The sequence below is a fragment of the Pediculus humanus genome, genomic scaffold (genome assembly GCF_000006295.1).
Source record: "Pediculus humanus corporis 1103172107393 genomic scaffold, whole genome shotgun sequence".
Taxonomy (NCBI): Eukaryota; Metazoa; Arthropoda; class Insecta; order Psocodea; family Pediculidae; genus Pediculus; species Pediculus humanus.
In genome coordinates this window covers 131,643-156,698 of record NW_002987019.1, presented here as the reverse complement: position 1 = coordinate 156,698, position 25,056 = coordinate 131,643, and the positions used below count along the sequence as shown (strand labels likewise).

Genomic DNA, 25,056 nt, shown 5'->3' with positions numbered 1-25,056 from the left:
TTATTATTATTTTAAATTCAATCATGCGAATGGATTTTCTTTTTTTTTGTTTGTTTTTTAAATTATTCATTTATTTTGACGTCATCGAAATAAAATAAATAAATAAACAAAGCAGAAGATTTTATATCGGATTTCGATATTATCTCATTAAAATTTTAATTTTTTTTTTTTTTAAATTTTTTACGGACGTATTTAAATATATGTCGTGTCTCTTTGTGACGTAATAATTCGATATATCGTTCGATTATCGATTATTTATTTATTTTACGAAAATATTAAATAAATAACTTATGAAAATGACGATGATGAGGATGATGATAATAAAAATTTTTTAAAAAAATATGTCTGGAAAGTTTTTTTTTTTTTTTTAAATTCGAAAAAACTTTACATAAGTTTTATTTATTTATTTATTTATTAAAAATCAATAAATAAGTAGTAAATAAATAAATAAATAAATAAATAAATTTATTAAATAAAAAATATATATATTTCGTCTGTTTTTTATTTTATTTTTTAATAAATATAAATAAATAAATCGATGTATTGCGTTATTAATAACACTTATTTAATGTAAATAACTCGTAAAATTATACGCGAAGAGTTATAAAAAGTTTTTTTATTTACATTAAAATCCCTCGGGATCGGTGAAGGGAATATCTTGAAAATTAACTACCAAACCTGGAAAATTTTTAAGTTTTTTTGAACATTAAATTTTTTTTTTTTTGTAAATCCCTAAGGACTTTTCTTTTTTTTTTTAAACAAAATAAAAATAATACTTTGTCATACGAAAAAAAAAAAAAAAATTTTTCCCTGCTTATTCCTCCTTTTTTCGCGATCGATTATTATCATCATCATCATCATCATCATTATCATTATCATTATCATTATCATTTCCTGTATGAATTCCAGTTTTTTTTTTTTTAAAGGAGAAAAATTATTGATTATCAATCGCTTAAAAAGAAAATTCATTTTCTACGTAAGAAAATTTTTTTTTAAAATTAATTTTAATCACGTTGGTTGTTTGTTTGTTTGTTTGTTTGTTCACGCAAAAAAAGAGGGAAAATTTTAGTTGTGAGAAACAAAAAAAAAAATTTATTTATAATATATATATATTTTTTATCTCTCTCTCACCTGGTTTTCTTTTTAAATTTCATTTTTTTTTCTTTCTTTTCTTTTCTTTTTCCAGACAATTTTCTCCAAAAACCATGGAGAAAAAAAAATATATATATATATACGTATAAAATAATAAAATTGGTAAAATAACTGAAAATTTTTATATGTTTTGTACAAATTGAATTTTTATAAAAAAAAAAAAAAAAAAAAAAAAGGAAAATATTTGTTTGTTTATTAAAAAAGGAAAGAAAAAACTTTGTTAAATGCATTTTTTTTGTTAGTAACAAAAAAAAAAAAAAATTTTGTTTGTGACGTTTTGTCTTTCATAACAACAACAACAACAAAATTTTAAACTTTTTTTTTGTCGTAACTATGAAGATTTTTTTTTTCTTTTTCCACTTTGCTTAACAATATAAATTATTTTCTCGTTTCAATTTATTTTTTTTTTTTTATCAATTTTATCATTATTATTATTATCTTTTTTCTTTGCAGTTAAAAAGTTACATACATACATACATATATTTATTTATTTTTTTTACGGTTTTGATAATTTCACAAAACAAACACACACACGGGAAAATAAATGGAGGGGTGGGTGGGAAATAAAACAACAGGTAAAACTTTTTTTTTATTTTTATTTTTTACCACCTTTTCTATTTTACTTATTTATTTAAATTAATTTTTATTTATTTATTCATTTCGTTGAATATAAAAAAAAAAGTTAATAAGTTATTAAAAAAACGCTGACGACGACGATGACGTTAAAATTTAAAGTTTTATTATTATTATTATTCCGATGGTTTTTGTTTTTTACAAAAATTAATTTTTAGAAAGAGAAAGAGAGAGAGAGGAAAGGATCAAGGGTGGAATAAGGATAACGAAAATGATTTTATATTACTGACTACATTCGTAAAAATTATTTCTCACCTTTGAAACACCTCAATGACGTCATTAAAAATTTCAATTTTTACAAAATAAAAGTAAACAAATAAAAACAACCGACGACGAAATTTTGCACTCGCCGTGTTAAAAAGAGAGAGGGAGATAGAGAGAGAGAGAGATATTTTAAATGTTTATTTTTTAATTTATGTAAATATCGACAAAATTTTACACTCAATAAATCGATAAAAAAAAAAAACCAAAATGTCCGATCGTAAAATAAAAAAATTTCAACCTTTTAACCTAAAAAAAAAAAAAATTAAAAAATCGTAAAAAATAATAATAATAATAAGGGAACCCTTGTTTTATTTTTTTTACGTTGGTAATCGTACGGTTTTTCGTCACTAATAAATAAAAAATAAATTCAATCAATCAATCAATCAATCAATGAGTAGGTAAAATTTTAATGTTAAATTCTCATGGGGATTTATTTATTATTTAAAGGAATGAATGAATGACACACGAAAACAAATTTTTCGTATAAAATTTTAAGCAAACAAACAACAAACATAACAAACATAAATATATATGTACGTGATGGTGTTCTTATTACGTATGCCGCAATGCCGTTTTTTTTTTATTACTTTGTTTACTTTTTCTTATTTTATTTTCTTCTGCTTTTTTTTTTTTTTTTTTTTTTGATAAATTTCTTTTTTTTTTATTTTTTATTTTCGTTTGTATGTAAAGATGTAATTATAAAAATTTACCTTTAATAAAAATCGTTTTTACTTAATATTGTGTTTGTTTGTTTGTTTGTTTGCTTTTAATTTTTTTTCTTTCCCCTTCGCCCCGCCCCCCTTCCCCCGCCTAGTATTTTATTTCCTTCGAGTTTTTTTTTTTTTCTTTATTGTTGTTGTTGCTGCTTTAATTTTTTTTTTCTTTTTCTTTCTCTTTCTTCTTCTTCTTCTATTTTCTATTTCCTTTTCTTTTTTTTTATTTTTATTTTTCCTTCTCTTATTTTTTTTTTTTATTTATTTTATTTTTATTGATTAAAAGGAACAGAAATATTTATTTTATTTCTCTTGATTTTATTGAAAACAACCTGATTTTATTGTTTTTTTTTCCCCCTCTCTTTCTCTCCATCCCTCCCTTCCTCCCTCAACCCCTTAAACTAATTTAAAATTAGTTATTAACAATTTATTTATTTATTTATTTATCGATTTTTATTTTGTTTGTTTTTTAATATTTTTCTAAAGATAATAATAAATTTATATTTTTTATATGTAAAAAAAAATAAATAAATAAATAATATAAACGATCAAATAAATTTACATGAAAATTTTTTTTTTTTTTGAGAGAGAGATAGAAAGGGAGGGGGAGGGGAGGAAAAATGAATAAACAAAAAAAAATGTATTCGTAAAGCGAAAGACAATCGGTTGGGGGGGGGCGTTTAAACAATCACGTTTTTAAATTTATAGAATTTTAATATTTTCAAAATACGTACTCGGTAATAAATTTGTTTTATATAAGAAATAATCATTCAAATGTCATACACATCGTCATTTCATTAAAACATTCAATGAGAGAGAGAGAGAGAGAGAAAGTGAGTGAGAGTGAGAGTGATAGAGAGAGAGAGAAACGTAATCAAAAGCGATAACGTCGTTCGTTCGTTCGTTCGTTTCGTTGTTTTTCCTCCGACCTACCGTTTCCGGTATTTTCCACTTCCCTTTTATTTCTCTCTCTCTCTTTCAACTCTTTCCTTTTTTTTACCCATTTTTGAATTTTCCCATTTTACCACAATTTTCATTCCGTGACCTCCTTCTCCTCCTCCTCCTCCTTTTCCCGATGAAAGGTTTTTATTTCGATTCGATTTTCATGCAATTTTTTTTTTTCTCTTTTCTCTTTTTCCTTTTTTTTTTTTTTCATTGTATCCAATGTTAAAATCCCATGTTCGACAGTATTAAACCTCTAAAGTATTTCTCTCACTCTCTCTCTCTCTCTCTCTCTCTCCCTTCTCTAGGAAATGCTTATTTACAGCTTTGACCAAAAAAAAAACCTTCAAAGTACCAAATGTATAGAAAAGTCGACAGCTTCGAGGGGATGAAAAGGATTTTCTTCTTTTTTTTTTATATCCTGACTTTTTTAATAATTTTTTACATGAAAGCCAAAAAAAAAAAAAAAGAAAATTTTTATTTCTTCCCGTGACGTCATAAGTATATCATCACGTTCGTAAAAAATCGTCGTTATTTAAAAAAAAAAAATAAATAAATAATTAAATTTGTTTTTCTTTTACATAAATAAATAAAATAAATAACATAAATTCATTTTTGAAATTTATTTATTTAAACATTTCTTTTGATTTTGTTAATGTTTGTTGTTGTCGTTGTCGTCGTCGTAATAAAAAACAAACAAATAAATAAACAAATGACTTTTCTTTTTTTTTTGTTTAAAAATGTAAACAAATATTTGATTCGCCATTTTTTTTTAAAAAAATGATAATAATATTTTAAAGGAAGGAATAGGGAGAAAGAGAGAGAGAGAAAACAATTTGAAAAGTTTATTTATTATTTAACGAAATAATAATAATAATAATAATAATAATAATAATAATAATAATAATAATAATAATAATAACATATCACGAGTTGTAAATGATAAAATAAAGAAAAAATGAGAAATGAGTGGAGGATGGGGGGAGAGGGTTGACTTATTAACTGGAAAACCTTTTCCAGTGTTACGGTTGAGGTCATTTTTATTACGTCTAGACGCGGTTGAATGAAAAAAAAATCGCGTTCACAAAATTATGATTCTGAAAATGTAACCGTTGGAAAAAAAAAAGAAAATTTTTATTAATAATTTATTTATTTATTTTTTTAAAAAACAGGTTTTGAGTTACACCGATGCCGACAACATAACAGAATTTTGGCCGGAAAAAAAAGAAGAAATGAAAACATTAAAACAATTAGAATTGGAATTAATGAGGGTAAGTATTAGAAAAAAAAAATTTTTTTCCCTCCCCCTCTCCCTCCCTTCCCATTCGTGAATCGAATTTTAAATAATAATAATAATAATTTATTTAATTATGGAAAAAAAATCAGAAAAAATTTTTAATAAAATTTGATTTGATTGCGTAACAAAAAAAAAAATTTTTTTTTGTTTCGAAAAATCGAAAGAAAAATTTAAATTTTTTTTTTTTTATGGTAACTTAATTAAATTTCTGTTTTAAATTTTTTTTTTTAAACTGGAGAAAACGTTAAAAAATATTTACGAAATTTTTCCATTTCCTTTTTTTTCCTTTTTTTTCTTTTCTTTTTTTTTTTTTTTACTCTATGACTTTTCGTTTTTGAACGTCTCTTTAAATTTTCACGTCGTCATTTTAACTTGAAATAAATAAAATTTGAAAAAAACATGAAAGAAAAATAAAAAAAAAAAAAGTCAAATCAAAAACTCTTAATTTTCCCTTTTTTCTTCTCCCCTTTTTTTCTTACTATCATTATTATTATTACTATTATTCGGAAAAGATTTAAGAGTAAAATAATAATAATAATAATAAAAAGAGAATCGATAAATGAAAATCTTTATTTTAAGAAAAAAAAAAAATATGAAAAAAGTTTACTTGTGTTAATAAAAAAAAGGAAAAAAGTAAGTGCGGTGCGGTTTTTGTTAAATGAAAAATTTTCTTTTGTATAATTTTTTTTTTCTCATCCATCCGTTTTTTTTTTTAGAATATGGTTTTCCGATAAAACCTTCTCAACCTTTTCCTTTTTTACACCACGAATTACCAACCTCAAAAAAAAAAAAAAAATAACTTAAAAAAGAAACCGAAAGGACTCTTTACATTGAATTTCCACTTATGTCTTTTTAAAAAAAAAAAGCCAAGCAAGGATTTCCTTTTTTTTTTCTTTTTTTTGAAAAGCTATAGAAAACTAACAAAAAGTAATAATAATAATAATAATAATAATAATAATAATAATACTATAATAATAATAATAATAATAATAATAGTAATAATAATAATAATAGTAATAAAAGAATTTTTTTTTTCCTTAATAATTTTGAAGTAAGCAAAAATCCGAAAAAAAAGAAAAAAAAATCATCATCTTCATCTTCATAATTATTATTATTATTATTAACTTTTTCAATAAAAAAAAATAAAAATTTCGATTTGACGTAATCGATGTGTAATTAACGTCAGCCATTTTGTTTTTTTTTGTATAAAATTTAATAAAAAATTTATTTAGCTTATGGATAAAATTAAATTGTTTGGAAAGAACAAGATAAAAATTATTATTATTATTATTGTTATTATCGTAAAAAGTTTAAATTATAAAAATATTGGTAAATGAAATTGTGTATATAAGTACGAAAGAGAGTGAGAGAGACAGAGAGAGAGAGAGAGTGTGAGAGAGAGATAGAAAAAGAGACGTTCCATAGTGCTATAAAACATGAAACCGACGTTGCGAAACAGAATAAACGATGTTGTTCACAAGACATTTTCCTTACCTGGATTATTTTTTTCTTTTTTTTTCTCCCATAAAAAGAAAAGAAAAAAAAAAAAAAGCAGAACGAACGCCATTTTTAAATATAATGGAATTCCGAACGGTTCGAAACGATTCGAACGTCATCAACGTACAAAAAAACTTTTTTTTAAAAAATTTTATTCGAATTAAAATTCTATAAAGGTTTTTTTTTTTTTTCGAAATCATTTAAAACAATCAACAAAACTCACTCTCATAATTTTTTTAAACGTTTATTTCATATTATTATTATTATTATTATTATTATTTTTTATTAATTTAAATTAATTGGGACGAGAAAAAAAAAAAATTGAAATTGAAATTTAAAAAAAAAAATATTTTCTTTTGTTTTTCTTCTTAATTTTCTCTTTTCTTTTCGTTACGAATATTTTTTCTCTCTCTTACTCTCACCCCCTCCCCTCTCTCTCTATCTCTCTCTCTCTTTCTTTACTGCGTTTTAAATTTGTTTAATTTTGAAATAAGAAAACAACATTTTTACTTAATAAAAACATTTTGAATAATAAAAAAAAAAAAAAGGAAAAAAAAAATTTAAATATAACAAATTGAAAAATCGAATAAATTTTCAATTACGATGAAGTTTTGAATTTCCTTTTTTTATTTTTTAAAAATTATTATTAATAATAATAATAATAATAATAATAATAATAATAATAATAAATTTTTATTTTCGAGCGGGAAATATTTATATTTAAAAAAATAAAAATTGATGTGAGATATGGTAAAAAAAATAAAAACGTTTTATTCCATTTATTAAATATTCTTAACTCGTTTATCCCATTGAAACTAATCAGTTTTTTTTTTATTTAACTAGAATTATTTTTACAATTCATTCTTAGCTAGTTAATCCTCGGAAAACTTTTCCTATCTCTCTCTCTCTCTCTCCCCCCCCTTCTCTCTCTCTCTAAAATCGATAAAATATTTTTTTTTCAAACGATTGATTTATTAATTAAAAAAAAAAAAAAATTACTTACATGTATGTGACTAAAAAAGAATTCGTGATTGAAATTTCTAAAAAAATATATTCCAAATGGAAAATTAAATTTTCCCTCCTTTTACCCTTTTACCCCCTCTCCCTCCCTCTTTTCCGTCCCCTCTTCCCCTCCCACGTTTTTTTTTCGTTAATTTTAATTGACGCGCGTTTTTTTTTTTTTTTTGAATGTTTCTCAAACCCTCTCAAAAAAAATTGTACGCGAAAATTGTTCGACTAAAGAATAATAATAATAATTTTGAGTTGTCACGTTGTCTGCACTGACAAAAAAAAAACATGACTAACGGCCTATTACGTAACAACACTTTTCTTTATTAAAATTCGGTCCACTTAAAAAAATGAATTCGTATTTGTGTTAAAACAAACAAGGAGGATTCGATGTTTTTCCTACACTTACACTTACACACACACATAATATTTCAAAAAAAAATGGCGACCGAGGGTAGGGGGAAGGAGAGTGCGTGCAAATGAAATCAAAACCTTTACTACAACCTCTTCAGCAAGTGTGTCTGTGTGTAACAACAACAACAACCGATCCAATTGTAATTATAAAAGATATATATTGTTTTTTTTTTTTTTTATTAAAAACTTTATTTTCGAAATAAAAAAAAAATTCATGCGTTCGTATGATAAAAACCAAAAAAAAAAGGCTCGAAATGTGCGTGCGTGTGCGTGTGCCTGTTAAACTAATTATACGTTCAAAATATAATTTATTAAAACTCATTCATTAATTAGTTAACAAAACATATAAATTTGTTTCGTTGTCATTTTGTTTAATAATAATTTTCTTAAAATTAAACTTTTATAGTTTTTCTCAGTCTTATTTTCAACCGAATTTAAAACAAACAAACAAAACCAACAACCGTTGTAATTTTGCTAATTCATATATTTATATTTTGTACATATTGATATTATTTTTATTTTATAAATGGAAACGATTTTCCTTTTTACTTGGGATTTTTTTTTACAATTATTATTATTATTATTTTTTTTATAGATCATTTTACACACGTGCACGCACGCACCAAACACGTGCGAAATTAAAAAAGAAAAGAAATTTCAATTTGAAAATAAATCGGATTAAATGTATATATAGGAGAAGAATCGTATATATATATGTCGCATACGTAATTCAAATTATATACATTTTCCTCTTACTCTCTCTCTTTGTCTCTCTCTCTCTCTCTCTCTCTCTCTCTCTCTCTCTCTTAAATGCCAATACTAAATCCGCCACTAAATTTTAATACTTACAAAACGTTGAATAATAATAATAATAATAATTTTTTTTTGTTTAACAATTTAAAGTTGCGAAATTAAAAAAAAAAAAGGGGGGGAGGAAAAAAATTATTATTATTATTATTTATAATTTTTTTTTTTTTTAATAAAGTAAGAAAATGTGTAAATCTTTTATGAGTATTAGAAGCGTAAATTTTCTTTTCTCTCTCTCTCTCTTTTTCTCTCTTTTTTCTTTCTCAGCATTCATTTTTATAATTTTGTATTCAGGAAAAGAATAACTAAGAAATGAGTTTTATAATTGAAAACGAAAACATAAAACGATGTTGAAGAAAATTAATCTTGCATTATGAATGTTGATTTTTTTTTCCTTTCATTTATTATTATTATTATTATTATTTATTTTTTCGTCGGGGTCGTCGAATAGGAACCGGAAAAAAGAGGAGAAAATGTTAAGGAAAGACAACGAGGATGGTCATCATGGTCACCGTGGAGCACGTGTTCGAGACATTGCGACGGTGGTATATCTTATCAAATGAGAAGATGTCGGATATCGAATAATGGTGGGGGATGTCACGGGGAAGGAATTCGTTATAAAATATGCAACATGCAGGTACGGTAGATAATACCTAATTGAAACTTTCGCGAGGATAATAAAAAAAATGAATTAATGTTGGTTTTTTTAGGCGTGTTCAGAACCCGTGGATTTTCGAGAAGAACAATGTGCAGCATTTAACGAATCCCCATACGATGATCAATATTTAAAATGGTCTGCTCATTATGATGATAACGAACCTTGTTCGCTTACATGTCGCGGAAAACCTGATAAGGAACCTAAAGAAAAATCTGAGGAAGATGATGAAAGTTCGATAATTGTACAATTGGCACCCAAAGTCCGCGATGGAACACGTTGCAGACTTGGAAGTTTGGATATGTGCGTGAATGGAAAATGTTTGGTAAGGTCTTCCCTCCCCTCCCCCCAAAAAAATTTTTTTTTTGTAAATACAATTTCATTTAAAAAATCTTTTTAAAGGTCAACAATTTTTTTTAATAATAATAAAAAAATACATAGTCAAATGATTATTATTATTATTTTTGATTAATGTAACGTCACATTATTATTCAGATGACTGATTTAAAATTTACTACTTGGAAAAAAAAAAAAAAAGGTTAAAAGGTTAATCTAGCATAAATTTCCGTTTTTATATCAGAGAGTCGGGTGCGATCTTCGAATCGGATCAAATCGTAGAATTGACGAATGCGGAGTTTGCGGAGGTGATGGATCAACTTGTGCTCAACCTTTATATCAATGGGAAGAAAAATCAGCATCCCTTTGCTCTGTAACATGTGGAGGAGGTAATAATATTTTTTTTTTTTCCAATTTTTTCATTAGAGTTTAAATTTTAACCTTTCAACTTTCACCTTTCACCTCGAAGGAAAATTTAAAAAAAAAAATTTTTTACGTTTGTAAAAATAAACAAACGGAAATGAATAAATAAAAACATTTAAAGTACTTGGAAAAATTCGATTGGTTAGAAAATAATTATATTATTGTGTAAACGTAAAAAACCGAACTTAACCGAACTTTGCCGAACCTTTATATCAATAACAAACGAAATAATTTTGTTTTTTTTTTTTTACGTTTTCCGTTAACTCGTACAATTATTTAAAACTTTTCCTTCTTTTTTTTAAATAAATAAATAAATAAATAATAATAATAATAATAATATTAATAATTATTATTATTATTATTCGTTTCGAGTTAAAATATTTCAATTTTCTTTATTTCTTAAAAATAATTATATGATTTAAAAGGGGGGAGAGAAGTAGAAGGAGGAGAAGGAGGAGGAGAGAGAAGGGAAGAAAAAAAAGTTTTTATTTTTTTGAATAATTTAAAATAAGAGAAAAAAAATTTTTTTTTTCTTCGGGGGCGAGGGGGAAGGGGGTTAAAACAAAACGTAATTATCACGAAAACTTGAGAAAATTTAAAAAATTACTTTTCGTCATTGAAAATTTGCAAAGGAAAAAAAATTTTTTTTTTTTTAAATAAAAAATTCTCGAATTTGACAAAAAGAAAATGGGGGGAGGGGAGGGAGGTAGGCGGGGAGAAAAAAAATTTTTTCGGGCTTTTTTGTGCGTGTTGTAATCTCAGTTTGAAATCTTCATTATTTTTTTTTTTTTCTTTTAGAGAAAAAAAAAGATTTTTAAAAATTGTTGTTTAAATGCGTCTCTTGGGTGGTTGTAGTTTTTCTTGTAGTAGTTTTTGTGCCAAAATTTCAAATTTTATTCCCTCGGGAGTTTGAGATTATGAAATATAAAGCAAAATCAATAAGGGAAAAAAAAAAGAAAAAAGGAAAACTTTTTTTTTTCTTTTTTTTTTTATTTTCTAATAACAAAATTAAAATTATTTGTTTCGAGTAATTTATTTAAGTAAAAAAATTTTTTTTTTCTTTAAAATTTATTAATAATAATAATGATAATGATAATAATGATAATTTTAATGTTTTTTTGTTTTTTCCCCCCGTTTATTAATCGAAATCGTTAAAGTATAAGTGAATAACAAGATGTTAAAAATTTTTTTTTTTCTTCTGCTTCTAATCATTATCATTATTATTATCATTAGCATCAATGTTAACAACAAAAAAATTAAAATTCAAAAAAAAAAAAAAGGAAAAAAAGGAAAAGAAAAGAAAAGAAAAGAGAAAAAAAAATTTTAGGAAGTCGTTAACGCCCCCGAAAAAAATCGAAATCGCTTTTTGTAATAATAATAATAATAATATAAATGTAATAAGTATGAATGTTTTTTAAATGATTTGAATAACGACTTTTTCTTTTTTTTTGTTATTATTAAACTTTTTTCTAGAAAGTTCTTTTGTGTCGAAAAAAAAAGAAAAAAAAAAAAGGTCAGCAGCAATTTTTTAAAAAGGATAATTATCGTTCGTCATTATAAAATCTCTCTCTCTCTTTCTTTCTCTCTCTCTCTTTCTTTCTCTCTCTCTATCTTTCTCTCTCTCTATCTTTCTCTCTCTCTATCTTTCTCTCTCTCTATCTTTCTCTCTCTCTCTCTTTCTTTCTCTCTCTCTCTCTCTTTCTCTCTCTTTTTTTAAGCATTTAATCTACTCGAATAAATTTTTTTTTTTTTATAATTATAATCGATAATCAATAATAATAATAATAGGTAATTTCTCACTGAAATAAATATAAAAAAATTGCGAAAAATAAAGTATAGATGGATGGTTTATGAGTGCGCGGTTTTTTTTTGTGTTAAAGGTTATAAAATGTCGAGAGCGGTTTGTAAAAATCGTATAACCGGCGAAGAAATGGATGAACTTTTATGTAATTCATCGATAAAGCCCCCCGCAAAAATCGTGGATTGTAACGATAATCCATGTTCTACGAGATGGTCAATCGACGAATGGGGGCCATGTTCGGCCACGTGCGGAAACGGAATCAAAAATCGAAACGTTTATTGTAGCGAAAAAATTAATTTTACTTCAATTACTGTAAGTTTTTTTTGGATTTAAATTAACCCTTTTGATAATACAATCAATTATTATTATTATTTGCCTCCCTCCTCCCCCTTCTCCTCCTCCCTTTTACTCCCATTAAAATCGAAATTTTCGAGGAAAAAAAAAAAAAGTTAACGTTCTCAACCTTCCTATTTTTTTTTAATAAAAGTTAAAAACATTTAACAATGTTAGTTTCGAGTTAAAATTGTTCTAGAAGTTTCTTTTAGGTGTAGAAAAAACTTAATGGACGAATAAAAGAAAAAAAAAAATTTTCTTCTTTAAAGTTTTTTGTTCTTCTTTTCACATTGCTCCCCAAAAATGATTTTCTTTTTTTTTTTTTTATACCCCAAACGAAAAGAAAAAAAAAAGGGATCACGCCAAATTTACAAAGTTTTTTTTTTTTTTTAAAAAAAAAAGTTTCAAAGGCTAAAACCTAAAAAACAATTTTAAGGGTGGTAGCGATGGCGGTGGTGGTGGTGGGGGTGGCGGCGGTGGTGGTGGGGGTGGCGGCGGTGCTGGTGGTGGTGGCAACACTGCGAGAAAAAACTTTAAAAAAGAAAAGATTTTAAAAGAGTTAAAAGTTGTTAATTGTTTTTTTTTTCTTCTTAATTATCTGACGCATTTTAGTTTTGTTTTTGTCAAAATATATACATTTGTTTGTTTGTTTGTTAACATAATTATGTTTGTTTTAATTTGTTTACAATTTTTTTTTTTTTAAATTAAAAAAGAATAGCAAAATAAATGTTTTTTTAAATTAAATAAATTATTTTTATTTTTTTTTTCTCAACTCAAACATCATCACGCAAATAATAATAATAATAATGATAATAATAATAAAGCAGACGATTTTAATATTTTATTTAATATAAATTTTCGACGGAAATTTATCACTCCAAACAATTTTTATCATATTTTTTTTTTAGGTACCTGATTATCATTGTTCGAAAACAAAACCATCAACTGAAGAATCTTGCAAAATAATGGATTGTCCTAAATGGGTAGCACTCGAATGGTCGGGAGTGAGTATCAGACATTAACATACATTAAATTACGTTACGTTTATTATCATTATCATCATATCCGTTTTAGTGTTCCGTATCGTGCGGCGAAGGAATTCAAACGAGAACAATCGGTTGTAAAAATGGTTCGAAACCCTCGAACGTTCCATGTAACGAATTCGATAAGCCAACATCGATACAAACGTGTCATTCGGGGATTCAATGTCCGGAAACGACAAAATCATCATCGTCGGGTTCGTATCATTAAATATTATTATTATTTAATTACGTTACTGTAATAACTATAAAAAAATGTGGATTTTATTTTTTTAAATTTAATTATTAAAAAATACATATTATTAACGGTGGGGATTCATATTTTAAAGAAGGAATTGAAGAAGAAGAAGAAGAAATTAAAAATGGAGAAAAAGAAGAAAAAAATTTAAAACAACAACAGACATTTTATCGTGGTTATCCACCGGTTGTACCACTTTTGGGTCCCATCGAATCAGGTCCTTATGGGGCAACAGCCGAAAAACTTGTCGGAAGTGAAATAATTCCATCTCATCATTCTATTGGCGCCACGTAAGTTTTTTATTATCATTATCATTATCATCATTATCGTTATTTTTATCGAATAAACTATTTTACGAAAGAAAAAAAAATAAAAAATTTTTGTTTTTATTAATGTACTTTCTTAAAAAAAAACAAAAAATTCTTACTCATGATAACAAAAAAAAAACATTTGATAACACAAAAAATTATTATTATTATTATTATTATTATTATTATTATTATTATTATTATTGTTATTATTATTTTCTTCAAATATTATCGATTTATTTATTTTTCGATACAAATTACGATGAAACAAACATAAAACATTTGAAAAGAAAAATTAAAAAGAAAATTTCTTTTTTTTTTATTCATAACATTTTTCTTAACTCATTTTAACTTATCACAATTAAATAATAACTCATTCGTTATGATAATAATAATATTGTTATGGTAACAAAAAAAAAAAAGTTTTTCAATGAATCAGGTTTTTTAGTAACTACAAAGTATTCTTTGCTTGCGGCTGGCTTTTTATCAGGTAGGAAACATTTTAAAAACAAATAACTAAAAAAAAAAAAAAAAAAAAAAAACCTCTCCCTCCCCCCTCCCCCCATTCCCCTGCACACAATTTACACTTATACTATTATTATTTTTTCTTATAAAAATTTTTGTATCACGTGGTGTAAAAAAATTTTTTTAATCATTTTATTATTACTTTTTTTCTTAGACTTTAGGTACACAATGCGAAGTAATTTATTTTTTTTTTTAAAGTAGATTAGTTAAAATTTTTATTATATAGGAATAAACAAACAAACAAACAAACAAAAACCGTTTTACGTGCATAAAAAAAATTTATTACTTGAGTATAAAATTATTATTATTATTTTCTACGTACTTTTTTCCGTTAAGTAAAATTATTGAATATTTTCTTTGTTGATTTATCACAAATTTAATAACATAATGTAATTGATTATTATTATTATTATGACAACAACATATTGTCGTGTCGTTAACAAACAAACAAAACTTTTTAATCGAGTTTGCATGACTTTTTTCGAAGAAAACTTTTAGAATTTTTTTTTTAGTTAAGTTTTTTAGTTGATGAGTTAGGGTAATAGAAATAATAAGTTTTTAATTTTTTTAGTTTTATTCCCGAAAAATGGGGACCCTGCAGCGTGACATGCGGTGAAGGTGTAAGAAAAAGAGGAGTCGAATGTAAAATATATTTGGAATTAACGGGTGCCATTGCAAGATTACCAGACGAACAATGCAGAGGACCAAAACCTTCGACACTCGAAAGATGTGTTTTAGATCCTTGCGTTATGAATAATAAGTAAGTAGAAAAAAATTTTTTTTTAATGTCAAAAATGGATTCTTTTAAAAATAATATTCGTTAATGATTTTCATAGGATGGATATATCAAAAGACAGACCTGTGTCCGATCAATATTCTCATGGTTCTTCGCAATCACAAAAAAAACTTAAAGTTGCACCTGAATCATCCGGTAAAACGTATTCGTGGAAGCAACAAGGATTCACTCATTGCAGTGCATCTTGTTTGGGTGGCGTACAAGAATCCATAATCAATTGTATAAGAGATGACGATCAGAAAGTTGTCGTACCCTTACTATGCTCACCGGAAACCAGACCGGAAAGTTTAATAAGAACTTGTAACGATCAACCGTGTCCTCCACGATGGAATTATTCTGATTTTCAAGTAAAATTTAATTAATTTTTTTTTTTATTTTCGTATTTTCAACCTTAAATAAAAAAAAAAAATGTTTTTGTGACAGCCTTGTACTAAATCTTGCGGCATCGGAATACAAACAAGAGAAGTTAATTGCATACACGAAGTGACCAGAGGTGGAGGTACTACCGTTGTCGTACCTAACAGCATGTGTCCTCAACCGCCACCGCCGGATCGACAATATTGTAACGTATTAGATTGTCCGGTACGATGGCATACCGGAGATTGGTCAAAATGTTCGAAAAGATGTGGCGGAGGTTTAAAAACAAGGTAACTAATGGTATACTAAAAATTTTTTTCTTAAAAATGATTTTTAGCTTATTGTGCATCTTTATCTCAGAACCGTTCAATGCAAACAAGTCATGGCTCAAAATCATATCATGGATCGGCCCATATCAATGTGTCCTTCCATAAAACCCCCGGATAAAAAACCATGCAATACAAAATCATGTGTGGAAACGGATCGACCGGTTATTGCCAGTGCCATAAATCAAACGTACGTTCAAACGAACGCTGGGAAAAAAAAAATATCGTTAAAAATTGGTGGTAGCGCACAAGTTTTTTTGGGTACTCAAGTTAAAATTAAATGTCCGGTTAAAAGATTTGACAGGTACTGTGTTATCGATATATATAATAAAAATTTTCTATCGTAATTTTTTTTTTTAACGTAACAATTTCGAATTGCAGGGCTAAAATTCAATGGGCGAAAGATCACAAATATTTACAACAAAGTAAAAAATTTAAAATATCTAAAAAAGGAGCATTGAGAATAAATAACATGTCTTATAGAGATAGCGGAGTTTATACTTGCATAGCATCGAGATCAACGGCTGATATAACGGTGACAGTAAAACCATTGCCTGGACATTTTCCAAATTCAGAAGAAATACATCAAACTCAAAATAATTTGGAAAATCCAAGTTATTATGAGCCCAATGCAGATTCGAGTAAAAATAATTTTTTTTTTGTTATGATTAAACAAATACTGTTTGTTATGATTATTTTTATCAATGGATAAATTGTTTTGCTGATGCAGGTGATGATGCTGTTGTAGGAAGTCAAAAATCATTTCTTTTACCAAACGAAGATGATTTAAGTCACGAATTAAAACCTGATGGTATTCCTCCGCCGAAAAAGACAAAACAAAGAAAATATAAACCCATTCCGACGATCAAACCGATTTCTAAAGAAGATTTTAATTCAATAAATAATTATGATAAATCATGGCCGCCATTAACATCAACGACATTAAAATCCGATCAGGTAAAATTAAATAAAGAGAAAAAAAGAAAAGGAAAAGAAGAAGATTTTATACCATCTCTCTTATTTTCTCTTCATAAATCTTTCCTATAACTTTTTAAGAACTTATTTTTTCTTGGCATGCAGGACCAAAGTGAGGAATTTTTCAGCCAACCCTCAGGACCTTATCCTTCGGGCCCTGGGGGATTTTCAAGTTCTGGCAGCTCTCGCGCTATGCCTCATTTTCAACAACTTTTGGCTAATCTCCAGGTGAGCCTGGCTTTATAAAAAAAAATTATCTCATTACCTTTTTTTTTCTTTTTCTTCGCACTGTCTCTCTCTCTCTCTCACTCTCTCTTTATACATATATTTTTTTTATGTGTTTTCCTTTGATCATCTATTTCTTAAAATTTTTATTTAATTTTTCATCATTTGTAATACTTTGATTTTTTTATAATATTATATTTAAATTGTTTTTGCAATTTATTTAAAAAAGGTTCATATTAATAAAAAGCACAGAACCTTTTGCCTTTTCAGGCTTTTGGAAGTTCTAGGGGGCACAGGGCTCTTGCCGCTGACTTAGCCCCCGGTCACCGCTCATTATTGGCCGATCATCCGGGACCCTTTCCATTGCCGGACGACTATACCGAAGATACAGATTCCGATGCGGAAGATTCGATGGGTCCAATGATTATATTGGGAAAAGGAAATCCGAAAAATTTAAAATTTGAATGGGAAATAAAGCCGTGGAGCAGTTGCACCGTCTCTTGCGGCGAAAATGGATTTCAGGTAGGAACGAGAGTTAATAATAATAATAAAAAAACAGTTTGTTTAATAACATAAAATTATTGTGTTGTGTTGTTTGTCACGACAGACGAGAACCATTCGATGCCTTGTTAAATTAAACAACACAACGCAAGAAGTTAAAGGTGACTTATGCGAAGATGCCGGTTTGGAAACTCCAAATAAAATACAAAATTGCGGACTGGAATGCCCGAGTTGGACTCATACGGATTGGTCTCTATGCGAAGATTCAAGATGTTTTACCTGGAATACGGCCATGCAAAAAAGAGATATATCTTGCACTTATAAAAACGGTACGGAAGTTGATTCGTCACTTTGCGATCAAAACGAAAAACCGACTCAGCGACAAGAATGTTACAATGACAAATGTAAAGGCACTTGGAAAGTGGGAGAATGGTCGGAGGTAAAAATTAAATGCCCCCCCCCCATGATTAATCTTATAAAAAAAAAAAAACATTATTTAAATTTATATTAAAGTGTGCTGCCGAATGCGAAACGGAGGGCGTTAAATATCGAATATTACAATGCGTTTGGTACGGTACTAAAAAACCAGCAGGTAATGCGTGCAGAGATCAACCGAGACCGTCCGTTATGAAAATATGTAAAGGACCTCCATGCGTGGTTGGTAAGTTGTCTTTTCGAAAACATTCCTTCGACAACCAACAACCAACAACGACAACCAACTCATAAAATTATAAAAAATTGGTTTGTTTTCAGGAGGCGATTGTAAAGATCAATCAAAACTTTGTCATAGTGTTTTAGCAAAAAATATGTGTCGAGTTTACAGGTTTCACACTCAGTGCTGCTACACGTGTAGAGTTCGATTATCAAATGTAGGTTAATAATTAATTATTAATAAAGGCTGCCAACACGACTTATTAATTAATAATAATAATAATAATTCATTTAAAAGAGAAAAAAATTTAAATTGTTAATAATAAATAAAAGTTAAGTTTATTTAATATTTAGATATACTAATGTTTAAATCAATTTATTTAAATAATAACAAAAACTTTTTTTTTAAAAAAGCATGTTAATAATTATTATTATTATTAATTATTATTGTTAATAATAATATTAATAATAATGATATTAATTTAAATAAATAAATAATTTTAAGATATACACGAAAAGTATTATTATTTTTTTTATTTTAGTTTTTCTTTTGTAGTTTTTTTTATTTTATTTACTTGTTAAAATTTATTATTATTATTATTATTGTTTTACCTGACACTTATTTTTTATATATATAAGACTGTTAATAAGGATTTAGATAATTAGATTTTAATAATTTTTAATTTACTTTAAAAAAAAAAAAGAAAAAGTTAAGTATAAGATTGTATTGTTGTGTAAAAACTCAAAAAAAATTATTATTATTATTAATATAAAAATGTTTGGGGGGTGCATACGGGTATGCCACAACCAAACGATATGATAATAATAATAATGTATGTATTGAGACTGTTAAAAAAAAAAAGAGAGAGAGAAAGAAAATTTTGGGGTCTCAGTTATGTATGATCTTCCTTTGTACTTAGCTTCGTCGATAAGAAGCAATAAATAATAAGATTAGAACTTAACTTACTAAGTTATTCTAAGTTATGAAAATTAGTTATGAAAATTCAATTCGTTTTTATATATATTATAAAAAAAGCGTTTAAGAAAAAAAAAAGTTTATTTGTTGTTTCTTTAATTATGAAAAAATAAAAATAAATAATAAGATTTTAAATTGTGCTTGATTAGGGGATTTAAACCTCCCCCCGCCCCCATCTCTCATTCCCCTAATCTCTCTTTAAAGTGTCTTTTCCGTATATAATAATAATAATAAAATTGCTTGGAAAATTGTTTTTCTTTTGTTACGAATAAAACATTCCGATGATATTTTTAAAAGCTCAAATTGTACATATATATATTACCGTGGTGAATGAATGAAACAATTCCAGAATTTAATTTTTTTTTTTTATTTATTTTCATGTTGTTATAATTTTCAATTGTTTTCTTTATTAAAAAAAAAATTATTATTATTATTATTATTATTATTATTATTATTAAATTGTTTTGTACTTGGAAAAAAAAAAATTGTTATTTCAATGAAACGGTAAATAAAATTAATTACGGCTTAATTTTATTTATTTATTTATTTTGCATGAAAATCTTGTCCCTTAAAAAAAATTTAAAAATTTTTACCGCCTTTTTTTTTTCCTTCGCCTTCCGCCTGCCCCCCCCCCAAAAAAAAAAGTAAAAAAAAATGCCTTAAATGAATTTTTTTTTATTTTATTATTTTTTTTTTTTACAAAATAAATAATTTTTTAATAATAAATTTGAAATTTAATAAAAATAAAAAATTTACAAAAATCTGGCTGGGATTTATCGGATGATTGGAGGAAGAAACAAACAAACAAACAACAATCAACGTTTTTTGTACTGTCGTCTTCCAACGTGTAATTGTACGGCGCCATTTTTAATTTCTTTAAATACGTTTATGGCTTCCTGATGACTTAAACCGTGAAAAGGTTTTTGATTAACTGCTAATATTTCGTCACCTGTAACACAAAAAATAAATTTTTTTATATTTTACCCGTGTTTGTCGTGATTGTTGTTGTTTGTTACGATTGTATATTCGTGCGTTAACCAAATAAATTTGTTTTTTTTTTTACGTATCGTGGGAAGTCGTCGATTGAATATTTTACCAAAAAAAAAAAAACGAACCTTCTTTTAAAGCTCCACTTTCGGCTGCTTGTCCCGTTGGAAATATCGTTTTAACGTAAATTCCCATGTGACCCTTAGGGGAATCCCTTCCTCCGACAATACTAAAACCTAAACCTTTTTGTCCTGGTCCTTTTGTAAATGTAACGGTTAATATTGAAAATCCGGATCCTTTACCATGTCTTGGAAGTGTGCAAAATTTACTACTTTCTTTTTCATCGTCTGCACTATCCGAATCTAATTTCAACGGTAAATTCTGGAATTAAATAGAATTGAGTTTATTAATGATGACGTCACCAATTGTATTCCCTATATTTAAATAGTGTGAATTCACAATTCAATTGAGTTACGTAAAAAAAAAAAAAAAATTTTTTTAGTATTAAAGGGTTTAAAATTACAAACGGGTATCGAACAAACGAACAAACAAACAAAAAAGAAATTTGCTTAGTGTAGCATCCTGTTTATTGTTCTAAATTTATACTAAAAAAAATTTTCTCACAGTTTTTTTTTTTTTTTTGTTAAAATTGTTAGCAAGAATTTTTCACCTGCAAGGAAATGGGTGGAGAACAACATTTAAGGTTAGTTACATATATCAGATAATAATAATAATAAATAAAAAACTTCCCAAATTAACAAACAAAACAATGAAGTGATACTTTTGTGTTTGTTTGTTACAACAAAACAAAGAATGGAAGAAAAAAAAAAACTTACTTCTCTACTGCCGTTAATTCTTAACGATGTGTTATCATTTTCTTCAAAATTTTTCTCTTCATTTTTATCATCATTATTATTATCCCAAACGTTTTTTTTACAATAATTTTTTATTCCTTTTTTTAAAGGTGATTGCGATCTAGTTCTATTTCTCAAAGCTTGAGATAAAGCAGCAGAAGAAGTCATCTTTCTATCACCTTTCGGTGGTAAATCTTCCAATATGGGTAAAGGATTTAATAATTTTTTATCGTTATCGTAATTTGAATTTTCTTGTATGCTGTACGGAAGAGAAGATGGTCCAGAATCTGTAAACGTTTGACACGTGATGAAACGATTCGTTATGGGACTTCCGATGTGAAAGAAATTTTTAGAAGGTTCGCATGCACTGAATCTCGAAGTTAAATAATGATGATTTTTCGAATGTTCGGATAATCTCGCTCTGCAAAATTTCGTAACAGGAGTTTCCATGTTTTTCGTTGATTCGTTAACGGCAAATTTAACATTATTCCTTTTTTCGGATGCGTGTATAAAATCGAAACGATTATGATCGTTTAATATATCGTTTGACGTGATTTTATCTCTCGTCGGACTCGTCCATTTATCACAATAAACTCGATCGTATTGTTGTTGTTGTTGTTGTTGTATTTCGATGCTGTGATATCCGTTGTCTTTACCCCACGTGTAATCTCCGTTTTCGTTAACGTCTTTACCGGAAGCTAAAGACCTATTACTCGATGTGCTCCTTCTGTCGCCATCGTCAGACGCACAAGTTCCTCTTCCGGATGAGCACACACTCGAGGTTTTACTATTTAATTCGTAATTTACTTTATCGTTCGAATCTCGAAATGCAAACGGTGGTAAACTCAGGTGACCGGTACAGTCATCATCGTTTTCGTCGTCTCTTTCGACTATATTGTCGTGAATGCTACTACCGTTTTGACTAGATGAGTTTAATGGTAAAGGCACGTAAAATATCGGATGCTGTTGTGCTCTGTTTGTTTGAACTTCGTGTATCGATACGGCTCGTCGTTTTCTTAGTCCGGCATGTATTCTATTCAATTTGCTACGTAACATTTGCTGTACGTCTGATAATATTTTATCGCTCGAACTTTTACTTTTCGGTGGTTTCGGCGAAAGAAAACTTCCATCCAAAGATAATGTATCGGATTTTGGAAAAACATCGTTGTCTTTAGACGGTGGCATAACTCGTTTCGGTGTTATGACAATCGAACCGCTACTGCTACCACCGCTATTTCGTCTTATTACCGGTACGTCACACGTCGCATCTAAATCTAATAGAGATTCTCTGTGAAGATGACCTTGAGATGAAATATAATTATTGACGGAGGAACCGGTGGTAAAAGATGTGCAGCGTCGTCTTAAACGCCGCCATTTTTGAGATATCCCTTTGTTCCACAAAGACAAATCTGAAATCGACAGGAACAAAAAAAAAAACGGTCATTAATTTTCAAATTTATGAATTTCTTTTTAAAACAACATAAATTTTATTAATAATAATATTAATAATAATAATAACAAAAAAAAATTTATAAATAAAAACGAAAAAAAGTTAAATTTTCAAAATAGTAATTAACGAAAGGAACGATGCGTGGCAGGAGATGAATTCTTCCAAATTAATGGAATTTTTTTTTTTTTTTTTTAAGAGGATGAATGTTTATGGATGCGTAACATTTCAAGTAGTTTTTAGTGGTACGTTGTTTTTCATAAACAAAAAAAAAGTTTAACGACTCATATACGTATACGGATAATACATTTAAAACAATACAAAACAAATTTTTTGTTTAAAAAAAAAAAATGGGAAAACTTTTTCCGTCTTTTCCATTTCATTATTATTATCATTATTATTATTGTTTATGTTTTGTTTTTTTTATTTACCATCATAGTGTTTGATAAACATTCAATCCATTAAAAATATTTTAAAAGTTTAATTTTAGTGCAAATAACGACTTTTACACCCTTTTTTTTAAAAAAAATTTTAGAAAAATTTACAACGGTTGGATCGCGCCAAAAATCGTCTGCTTTATTACTATCGGAAAAATCCAATCCCCCCCCCCCCCAAAAGAAGCCCCCAAAAACAATAACTCGTAGTAAAAAAAAAAAAAAAGAAAAAAAATCTTACATTTTAGTATCGTCGAACGTCTTTTAAATCTTTTTCTCGACATTTCGCATAATTTTTTATGTTTTGTTTTTTTTTTTTTTTTTTAAACAAACAAAAATAAAATAAACAATAATAATAATAATAATAAAACTACGGAAAACTATTTAAATAAATAAATAAATAAATATCCGTTTTAGTTGTTTCATCGCACAAAACAAGACTAAAAAACTAAACAAAAAAATAAAAATTATTTTTTTTAAAACTAAACTTGCGCGGTTCGTCAAGCGTAGAAATTACTTTTCTGGGTTTAACTTACGGTCAAATTCATTTTAGTTTGATTATTGTGTCGTAGGATGTGGTAATAATAATAATAATAATAATGATACTACGGTCAAATAATTTTTTTTTTAAGTAAAAGAAACAACGGAATGTTCATAATAAATACGGGCGTGGGAGAAGATATCGGTAAAGAAATTATTTACGTGTCGCAAAATTAAAAAAAAAATTTTCAATTCTACGTTTGATAATACAAAATAAAAAATAAGGTGCGTTCTCCCCCTCCCCCACATTCTCCCATTTCCCCATTTCTCTACATTTCGTTTGTCTTATGCTCCCTTTTCTTCTACCTCCTCCACTCCCTTCTTCCTTCCCTTTTTTTTATTCCCCGATCAAAATAAGTCATAACAATAAAACTTAAAACGTTATTATTATTATTATTATAACGAACGGATGAAAATCAGGTTTTAAGGTTTTTATTTTTTTGTTTATAACACCTACGAGTACTTTTGACTTTCAATTTAACCTTTAAGTTATGTAAAGGTCTCAAGCCCTTTCGTAAAAAAAAAAAAATTTTTTTTATGGGATCGGCAAAAGATAGAGAGAGAGAGGGGGAGAGAGAGAGAAAGAAAAAGTGAATTTACCTTGAAGGTAAAAATTTTTAAATTTCAAAATAATGATAATAAATAACGTTTAGGAGAATCTTTTAAAGAGAGAGGGGGGGAGACAGAATGAGGGGGAGAGAGAGAGATGGGGGGTGGATGGATGAAACTTTACTATTATTTTTCATTTTTTTATACTTTTATAAAAAATAAAATCGGTTAAAATTTTTTTTTATTGGAAAACAAAAATAAACAGTATTGCCAACAGCCAAAAAAATAAATAAAAATTTTATGTACCTTAAAAAAAAAAAAATTTAGGTAGGGATGGGTGTAAACTTCCTTCGAAACAAACACGATTTTTTTAAAAAAAATGTTTTTGTTGTTATTCGAAACGTTAAAAAACTCGACGATTATTTTAAAAAATCAAAAAATTTTAAATTTTTTTTTCTTCAAAGGTTCCACCATTGTTTTGTAAACAATGAAATAAACTATAAAAAAAAAAAAAGTTCAGGTATTTTTTCCATTGTTTTTAATAATAAACAAACTACATGAAACGAGGTATTGACATATACGAATTATTTGATTCAGGTGCAATGGATGGGTACCGATGATACTCCTTCCATCATTTTTAATATTTATATTTCTTTGTTTTATTAATTTAATTAAAAACCTTCCAGGTATTTTAATTACTCCCACAAAATTAATAATATTAAAAAAAAAAATCAAAACATTACTGTCAATCCCAACAAAAACAATAAAAATATTTTTCGGAGGAAAATTCAAAAAAAATTACAAAAGAATCGTTAAAAAATAATTTACGCCCACGATAAATAAATTAACGGTTGGGTCTTTTAAACGTACAAAAAATTATAATTAGATTTACGAATTCGAAAACAATACCCTGTTACGCTCATGTTTAACTTATGTAAAACGACGATCAAATTAAAAAAAATCCGTGGATTAAAATAAAAATTTCAGATTTTAAATTGTCGTGGCATTAGGACCTTAACTACGTAAATAAATAAAAGGTATTTAAATTATTT

The 25,056-nt window shown here is 26.8% G+C and overlaps 2 protein-coding genes across 2 annotated transcripts; one reads left to right on the top strand and one right to left on the bottom strand.

Moving 5' to 3' along the window:
- Nucleotides 1–8,912: 8,912 nt before the first annotated feature.
- Phum_PHUM044050 (uncharacterized protein) lies at nucleotides 8,913–18,444 on the top strand (the record flags this gene model as incomplete). Its single annotated transcript, XM_002423176.1, has 22 exons — nucleotides 8,913–8,942; nucleotides 9,179–9,364; nucleotides 9,438–9,707; nucleotides 9,963–10,107; nucleotides 12,022–12,254; nucleotides 12,453–12,487; nucleotides 12,801–12,897; nucleotides 13,184–13,279; nucleotides 13,350–13,512; nucleotides 13,645–13,843; nucleotides 14,958–15,146; nucleotides 15,244–15,269; nucleotides 15,300–15,529; nucleotides 15,606–15,829; nucleotides 15,900–16,208; nucleotides 16,328–16,506; nucleotides 16,647–16,822; nucleotides 16,946–17,068; nucleotides 17,318–17,623; nucleotides 17,673–18,005; nucleotides 18,080–18,227; nucleotides 18,320–18,444. 22 exons carry the CDS (start codon nucleotides 8,913–8,915, stop codon nucleotides 18,442–18,444), a joined length of 3,822 nt encoding a protein of 1,273 aa, XP_002423221.1.
- A 1,564-nt stretch (nucleotides 18,445–20,008) lies between these two features.
- On the bottom strand, nucleotides 20,009–23,199 carry Phum_PHUM044040 (pdz domain protein arc, putative; the record flags this gene model as incomplete). The annotated part of the gene is made up of 4 exons (XM_002423175.1): nucleotides 20,009–20,142; nucleotides 20,309–20,561; nucleotides 21,017–22,443; nucleotides 23,157–23,199. 4 exons carry the CDS (start codon nucleotides 23,197–23,199, stop codon nucleotides 20,009–20,011), a joined length of 1,857 nt encoding a protein of 618 aa, XP_002423220.1.
- Nucleotides 23,200–25,056: the final 1,857 nt, after the last annotated feature.